Below are 9,089 nucleotides of genomic sequence, written 5' to 3' on the forward strand. Positions count from 1 at the left end.
GCAACTTTCTTGCCTGCATTTATACCAACCTGCCCCCCACCAAAAAAATTCCGCTTTTTCTGTTGAATACATAGTAAGATAGCCGAATCCCTTGGGGCTTGAAGGGTGGCAGCAATATTATCAGCATCTGTCCTCCTTTCTCTGGTCGCTTTGCCTCTCTCTCTAGCAGCTTGAGCGCCAGGTGGGATGAGGCCGTGGGGGCTCCGTCCTGCAGCTCCGTCCTCGAGTTTAAATTTGTCAGGCTGACCTCACCTGCTGCACGGGCTGGAGAGGGGGCGAATGGGCGGGGAGCCACGCCGCGAGAGCTATTCCGGGAGACAGCGAGCACCTGACAGCAGCATCAACATCGGAGGAATTTTACAGCCAGTGGGCGGGATCTAGACGAGGGACAAGAAGGGGAAAGGCGGCAGTCTCCGTGATACAACAGTTCCACCCAGGAATATCCGGGAGCAGGCAGGCGAGGGGCCTCCTCCTCCCCGGCTCAAGGCAAAAGGATTCCTGCCTGCAAATGTCTTTTTGTCTTGCTTCGGTTAGTTCAGAGAAGCGAAACAGTGGGGTGAGAGAGGTCGAGCCCAGACCGAACGTGGTGATAAGACGGAGATCAATGGGGCGGAGCAAGGCGTTGAGTTTAGCAGCCAGGAATTAGAAAGCGGGGGGTAACAATAGCAAGGGGGCGTAGCGAGAGAGCGAGATCTGAGGTCCGCCATCACCAGCTCTACATAACAGCACGAAAGAGATCCGGATTTAGCTAGGAAGCGGAGGAGGGAGGGAGTGTGTGGCAAAAGGCGGCGAGGGCTTTTAGCGCTGGGGTCACTCGGAAGCCAATTTTGTGTTTGTGCGTCCACACGCGGGCGGGGGGAAAAGGCTATGCGCTGCCGCCGCTAAGAGAGCACGTTGGCAGCGGCTGCTGAGAGCGGCAGAGGGCGTGTCGCTCGGCGAGGCAAAAAGAGGATCGGTCAATCCGCGCCTGCACCGCATGCTCCGCCCCCGCCCGGGTAATTTTGCCCACGAGCGGAGCAGCGCCACCGGGAGAGGGAGCGTGTGCCGTGCAAGCCCAGCAGCACCTCTCTCTCTCTCTCTCCCTCTCCGTGGGTGCAAAGGCCCCGGGTTGCCGCAACGCTTTGGACACTGTTTCATCTTACGTTTAACCAGCCCAACTCCGAGCCTTCAGGCGTCGCCTTCCTCCCCAGCCTCTCGCTCCGGAGTCCCCCGACACTTGCTCATCAAGAACTCGTGCCTTTTCTTCCACCCGGAGACGAGAGGGAAAGAGGCGCACATCCTGAAGGCGCGGTCATTTATTTATTTCCTCCTCCTGAGGAGGCATTGCTCTTCGGCTGCCGAGCGAGGTCTTCTTCTCAGACAAACTCTTGAGGCCGCCAAGGGCGAGCAAGCAGAGCGAGAGGGCAGAGCCCAGAGGATCGCGAGGAACCGCCAGTGACAGCCAGGCTCTCTGGGCACACGGGGCTTTGCCACATGGGGAAGAGGGTCTGACTCTTCCGTTCCTGGACGGACCCCATCAGCACTCCCTGTAGCAGGAGGGTGGCCTTAGCAAGGAATGGCCACAGACTCTCTTAGCCTCGGTAGTAAAAGGAAGTTCACTGAACTGAAAGCAAAAGGGGGGGGTGAAAGAGAGGGAGTCTCTCTTCCCCTTGGAGGTATGAACCTCAGACTCCCATTGCCTGCACCTTTGAGCAGGATCAGGCATACCACAAAGATGCCATTTTGCTGGCGTTTTCCCCTCCCTCGTCATTTTCTGTAGCTAGCGCAACAATATGGCCCATCATACTCTGTCCTAAAAATAATAATAATAATAGTAATAATAATAATAGCTGATATTCGCTCAATCTGCCACAGGCCTATCCCTCTTCTAAGAGAGGAGCAATATGTGGTGCAGTGCGAGCCCACTTCTTATTCAGCCTTAATACATACACCTCTGTCCCTGCAGCCTCAAAAAGCCATTGCCTGCCCTTTAACCACATTTTTGTCCACACAATCAGGGCAGTTCAATGATGAATACAGAAAACACTTCTGTAATTTACCACATACTGCATATTACTACTTGGTAAGTCAGTCATTAGTGTCACCCTGCTTAGCAGAGAAGTGTTTGACCAGGCTTTGGCACCTGATAAAAGATTCTGGGGAAGTCAGGCGTGATCAATTTCCCCTCACTTCTCTGTACGGTAGCACAAAGGACTGAAAAACCAAAGTGGTCACACACCCAACATGGCAAGTTACTATTTGAAAACACATAATCTGTCTTCTGCTAGGAAGTGGCTTTTATTTCAAGCCTTTCTAATAAGTGCTGCTCTTGTAAAGCAGTGTTTTCAATTGTGTGGAATAAGTGCTCATTCGATGTGAGTAAATCTATAATAAACAGTAATCATAACTTTGGGGGCAATAGCTAACTGCTTTTTTGGAGCCCAGTGGTGAAGGCAAACCAGTCATCTAAACCTGATGTCTCCAGTCCACTTTGCAACTTGGCATGGCCATGTTGAAACCACTTCAGAAAGCATTAGGCAATGGTTTGCCTAATGGCAACTTGCGTTCAGATGTCTTATTCCCTGCTTTTCTTGTTCTCTGAAAAGGTCCTTTGGGGATAGCCCTTCTTGATTCAATCACACAGCATATCTGAAAAGTTTCTTTACACTCTAGCCTTTACCTCTCGTTTAACTTCATCTTTCCCCTTACTTCTGGGTATCTGTATTAAACTTTGTTTTTCTCTTTAATCATAATTAACAATGCACCACACAGCAAAGCACTTTATCCAGGGGAGACCTAATCAGTTTATTAACCACACATGCACCAAAATGACACCATTTGAAGCAGAAGCCTTGTGAACAGTGTTAAGTCATGCCACTACCATCTTCACTTTTTTCTAACCATTTGTTTTGTGGGGTCTCAGAATCTGAAAGAGGAGTTTTAAATAAATGTGGTATGTGCTTCAAATTCCCACTCTCCACATTTTAACACTTTCTCCCCCCCCCACACACACACACTGGCTTTTTTCTTTGTGCATGTTAATATCCTTTTAGCTCTACCCCCCTTTATGCTTTCTTTGAATGGGGCTTCCTAGATGTCTCCTTTCATAACTATTAAGAAACAGCAACTCCTTTAGAATCCTTTCTAAATCACACTTATTTCACATCTTTTCTGAACTATCATAGACCCACTTTCATGCTGCCCACAAGTAAGTTTGTTGCTGTTTTGTTGATATAATGCAGGTGTGGGGAACCTGTGACCCCTCAAATTAGAACGTCCACCATCCCTGACCATTGGCTATGTTGGCTGAGGCTGATGGGAGTTGGAGTCAAACTGTTTCCGGAGAGCCACAGGATTAGCAAACCCCTGCTACAACAGCGCTTTGCTCAAGCCCTCCACCCCCTTTTGAGGAGGAATTGTATCATCATTTTGTTTCACATTGAATCCAGACTGAAGATTCAAATTCTTTCAGAGCCAGAACCCTATTTTGTTGCTTTTCAGAACACACCACAGCATAGTAATGTGGAAACTCTCATGCTGCGTATGCCACATTGACCATATTTCAAATGCTTATCCTGCTCTCCTGTATACACCAATTACATTGTATTTCCTCCAAAGACCAGTTGGGGGTCTCACTGCATAGGACTGGTCAGCCTACAGGCTTCTGATTTAGCCATTATTATTGACAGGATGTTTCAGATGATTCCTTTTTTTCCCGATCACACCATACATGCAGTCTTGTAGCATGTTTGTGAAGACAGTTTGACCTTAATTTCCACCCACTTCCACTGTGATCCCTAAGCATACCTAGGAGTAGTTACAGGTAGGTAGCCGTGTTGGTCTGACGTAGTCAAAACAAACAAACAAATAAAATCCTTCCAGTAGCACCTTAGAGACCAACTAAGTTTGTCATAGGTATGAGCTTTTGTGTGCATACAAGAAGTGTGCATGCACACGAAAAGCTCATACCTATGACAAACTTAGTTCGTCTCTAAGGTGCTACTGGAAGGATTTTTTTGTCATACCTAGGAGGACATTCCTAAGCAATAAGCAATGCTTAGGACTAAAGTGCCATTTCACATAGAGTAAGCTCTGGAACTTCACAAATAGCCACTCTTAGTGGGAACACAAGGATGTAGCAAAGAATGATCACATTGGGAATGTTTGCACAACATAGTCATGGAATACAGCAAAATGCAGAAGGAGTGAAGATGTTCTGGAGTTTAAGCACAGGAACCTGCCTTATACCCATTCAGACCAGAAGTTCATCTAGCTCAGTATTGTCTACACTAACTGGCAGCAGCTCACCTGGGTTTCAAGCAGAAGACATTCCCAGCTTTACCTACAGATGCTGTGGGTTGAACCCAAGACCTTCTGCATGCAAAGCAGATGCTCTACCCCTGAGCTGCAGTCCTGCCCCACAGAGTAAGGTAAAGGTAAAGGGACCCCTGACTATTAGGTCCACTTGCGGAAGACTCTGGAGTTGCGGCGCTCATCTTACTTTATTGGCCGAGGGAGCCGGTGTACAGCTTCTGGGTCATGTGATCAGCATGACAAAGCTGCTTCTGGCGAACCAGAGCAGCGCACGGAAATGCCGTTTACCTTCCCGCTGTAGCGATACCTATTTATCTACTTGCACTTTGGCGTGCTTCCGAACTGCTAGGTGGGCAGGAGCTGGGACCGAGCAACGGGAGCTCACCCCGTCGCAGGGATTTGAACTGCCGACATTCTGATTGGCAAGCCCTAGGCTCTGTGGTTTAACCCACATCACCACCTGCGTCCCTGCCCCACAAAGTAGGACCCCCCAATAGTCCCAGTTAGGTCTGATGAATATCCTGGCATGAAGGACACTTTTATGGCACTCCTTTAATAAGTGCAGGAACACTTAGGATAGTGCTATTACTTGGCCAATAGGAGGTGCAGAAGATTCTGGAGGTGTGCCAGATTGTGGTGGGGGTTGCATTCATCTGTTGCTGCATCCTATTAGTAGGATGCTGGTAGAGGAAAGGAAGACGTGCATCAATGAGACGTGGTGGGGAAGTCGCAAAAACTGCCAACATAAAGCCTTTTTAAAAAATTGGGTAAGTGTATGTCAGTTAGGATGTAGAAGTGATCTCAGCTTTCAAAAGCAGCATATGTGTTGACAACCAAATGCTGAGGATGAACAAACATAATGCACATGAGCCTCCCTGGAGGTACCTGGCTGGCTGCTGTGAGTAGATGGAATGCTGAGAACTGCATTATGGGCTTGACCCAACACAGCAATTCCTTTGCCAGGCCTCCACGTCTGGTCAATGTCTTGACTCTTAATAAGTAATAGCTGCCCATGCATTTCAACCAAGGTCATAAATGAAGAGAGAGGGACTGAACAGCCATGCTAAGAAATTATTGTACGGTGCTTGTTCGTGCTGTGGAATAGCTACAAGTTGGTCATGCTGCAAGAGTGTGAGTGGCCAAGAGTCACTTTGTAAAGTTCATGGTGTGAGTGCTGATTTGAACCTAGGTCTTACCAGTGCTCTAACCACTGCATCACACTGTCTCTGTAATAAAGTATCTCCCCAGCAAGAATTGAACTGCTATGATCTGCAGTAATGGGAGTATCTCAGCAAAGAAACATGAACAGGAGTAGGCAGCTTAATATACACCTCTGTTTCATATAGCTGTGAAAAATAAACTAGTGAGAATAGGATGATGAATGTGAAAAATATTCTGACGGTACTGTTCTTTAGTGGACTTTCATGCTTTCTTGAAGCACTGTGCACAATCTTGGCTTTTCTATTTTCTAATACAAGAGGAAAGTGGATTTAGAGGCCTATGAAAGCTGAGCTGAGAATAATACAGCTGTTTGGAATGGAGGATTGCATGCATTAATGGCATTAACAGTGAATGTGGTAGAGGATTGATGCCATGTGTTCTTCCCACGTACACTTGTACAAAAGTGAAATAAATAAGACAACAACCTTCCTTCAAAATACTAAGAGAGAGAGAACATTACAAATGCAGTACAATTAGCTCCTGGTAATGTTTGTCACAGGATATCGCTAAGGCTCACCGTTGAATGTAACTTTTAAATTAGAGCATAAGAGCAGCCTTGTGGAATCATCTAGCCCAGCAATGTTTTCCAATAGAGATCAGAGATGGGGAACCTTTGCCACCCCCACCCCCCAGTGTTGCTGGGCTACAGTTCCCATCATCCCTGACCATTGGCCATGCTGGCTGGGGTCGATGGCAGTTGGAGTCCAACAATATCAGTAGGGCCGCAGGTTTCCCATCTGAGTTGGATACTTATAAACCACATGATCAACATCCCTCCCATTTGTCCCAACCACCTGGTATTCAAAGGTGTACTCCCCTAGCACATGGGCATTCCACCTATAACTGTTGGCAACCTATTATTGCATCTGCATCCTACCTTTTCTCTGACGTGCTAAGGCGGCGGCATATCTGGCTCACCCTCCACCTCCATCCCCCCCCCCTCTGTGAGGCAGAGTAGATGGATTGGCCCAAGATTGGCCCAGCAAGTGAGCTCTGTGGGTGGCAGGTGGGGGTTGAAGCAGGGTCCCCTAGACCCAGTCTCACATTCTACCAACTATACCATGCAGGCATATCTATCCACCTGAGTGTAGCTTTGGCCACTACACTGAGGAGGTAAGAAATAAGCTTTTTTTAGTCACAGTGAAATCATGTGAGATCCTCTGGAGAAGTAGATTCTGGTCTCACCTTGGGAGACTTTCATTAAACTGACTGGGACAAAAGCTGCTTTCACAAGTTGTTAGGTTTCTTGCTTGCTCACATAAACCTTAGGTTTCTGTTAGATATGTAAGTGGTTGCTTGACACTTTCTCAGAAATCAGGCCAATGCGTTAACATGATCATACAGGCTTAGGAAGGGGAAGAAAATAACTATTCCAGGTCCGGCATCTTCCTGGATCCTAATAAATCATCATCTGATCTAGCACGGGGGTTCTGAAGGCAATGCCACATCCACAGTGAGCTTATTCAAGGCTGTCACTTAAAGGCAAGACACACACCCTCCCCAAACACATGAACTGCAGTTTTTCTCTTCACACAAGGCAACAGAGAAAGTGTAGGCTTTCCACAGTCTTGCTGCCACATGTCCCTGGGGGATTGTATCATTTATTGTGAGTACAGGGCCAGAAGCTGATTTGGTAGCAATTCCAGAATATAAAATGCGAGAGAGAGAGAGAGAGAGATAGTATGTGCTGCGCGCATTTGTGCACACTGTGCTCATGAAAGCTGCCTGTTTACAGCATTAGATCAGCAAAACAAACCACCCTGGCTACATTCCCTCCAGAAAAGCAAGTGTTCACGGGCGACAGCAAACGTGTTGATGGAAGGAAGGAGCTGCCGCTGCCAGCCAGAGAAACCCGCGCGTGTGTCTGGGAGGCAGGCGAGCCTCCTTTCAGCCCGCCCGGCCGGTAAACCGGTGGGCCGCGGTTTCGCTCAGGTTGCAGCCAGCGCTTTCTCTTGCAGGAACAGCAGGTGCCTCGTCAGTCGCGGCGGCTCCGAGGGGCAGCGGCTCGTGACTCATTCCCAAGAAGAGAAGCGACGACGACCCGAGAGTGACTTTTGGGGGAGAACTACAGGCAACTGGGAAACTCCGCGAAGTCCAAGGAAGACCGGAAGAAGAGGCGGAGGGTAGTAGGAATTAAGTTGTGGGGTGGGGGGCGGAGAAGAAAAGGCGCAAGGCGTGGAAGGGAAGCGAACAGAGAGCGGCGGCGAAGCGCGCGGGGGCGCCTTGCGCCAAGCTCAGCCTTCGAGAGTCCCACCTCGAATTCCCCTCCCGCTCCCGGCCCTCAGGCGCCGCCAGTCCCCGGAAGCGACGCCAGCTGTGGGGCTGGTGCCTCCCCTTCAGGTGCCCGAAGAGCAGGAGGCGACCTCGGGGTTCTCACGAGAAGTTCCCCTCAGGGCTGTGCCCGCCAAAAAGCTCCGCTGCGCCCTGTCAGTCCCCGCGCAGCCTCCCTCAGCTCTTCGGACCAGAGACCTCGCCGCCTCAGGACTCGCTTCCCGCCACCGCCCTCCGGAGCCGCAGCTGCTAACGCGTCCCCCCCCCCGCTTTGCCTCCTTGCAAGGTGCCGACCCCCCTCCCCCCGTTTCCCCGCCCAATCAGCCGCGGGCATTCTTCGCCTTCCTTTCTCCTCCTCCTCCTCCTTCAGGTGCGCGGAGTAGCGCCGCGACCTCCGCCTCTTTCACACACAGACACATAGGCGCTCACACAAAGACGGCGGTTCTGCCCACTCGCAACCCGGAGCAAGCGCTCGGCGCTGCTTGCACAAGGCAGGCGGCGGCGATGGTCCTCTTTGCCCCGACCGACGTGCAAGGGAGAGGGGGCTCCTCCGCGCTTACCTTTGGCCGCCTCAGGGTCTAGGTACATCTTCTCGGCGGCGCGTCAGCCCCGCGGGCTCCTCCTGACAAAGTAAATCCCTCCGGGGCCGGTGGGTGTGAGAGATGGGGCGGGGATGGCTGCCTGGCTTGTAAGTCCCAGATCGTGCGAGGGCGACGGGGCTGCTGCTGCTGCTTCCTCCTCGCTCACTGCCCAGCTCCGACTCGCCTCCCCGGAGCAAAGACCATCAGACGCTGCAAGGAGGCGGCGGAGGGAAGAAGCCACAGGCTGCTGGCGGCCCAAGAGTGACCTCCACAAACAGGTTGGAGTCCCAGGCGACGGGCGGCGAAAGAGCGGGAGCCGCCGGCATGAGGAGAGCAGGCGAATGAATGGAGCGAGGGAGGGAGGCGCCTTAGTGGCAGGGGCTCGCCCTCCCGCTCCTGGGCTCGCGGACTGATTCTCGTCCACACAGGAACATGCCAAGCCTCCGGAGCCCTTCCCCTCCCCTCGATGTGTGTGTGGTGTGTGTGCGCGCGCGCTCTCCGTCTCGCGCGCGCCACGAGCCTGCGAGGCTGATTGCGCGCGCGTCTTGCGCTCGCCTCCCCTCCACTCGCGTCCGCTTGCTGCTTGCTGCTGGTGGGAGAGGGAATTGCAAGGCGGGCGGATGGCAAGCGCAGCACGGAGCAGCGGCAAGCCACAGCAAGCGGCGCGAGAGACGGATGCTCCTTTCGATTGCGTGCGCGTCCTCAGCGGATGCTGTTATGCTC

General features: G+C 51.2%; 1 protein-coding gene across 2 annotated transcripts in view; it reads right to left on the reverse strand.

The window, feature by feature from the left end:
- SYT7 (synaptotagmin 7) overlaps window positions 1–8,495 on the reverse strand; it is a 217,177-nt gene extending 208,682 nt beyond the window's left edge. For both annotated transcript variants that reach the window (XM_035123666.3, XM_035123676.3), the window contains exon 1: window positions 8,346–8,495. In XM_035123666.3, coding sequence (XP_034979557.1) covers window positions 8,346–8,373 — 28 coding nt within the window. In that variant the 5' untranslated portion in view covers window positions 8,374–8,495. The remainder of the gene's footprint in view (window positions 1–8,345) is intronic.
- Window positions 8,496–9,089: the final 594 nt, after the last annotated feature.

Source organism: Zootoca vivipara, chromosome 1 (genome assembly GCF_965207765.1).
Source record: "Zootoca vivipara chromosome 1, rZooViv2.hap1.1, whole genome shotgun sequence".
NCBI lineage: Eukaryota > Metazoa > Chordata > Lepidosauria > Squamata > Lacertidae > Zootoca > Zootoca vivipara.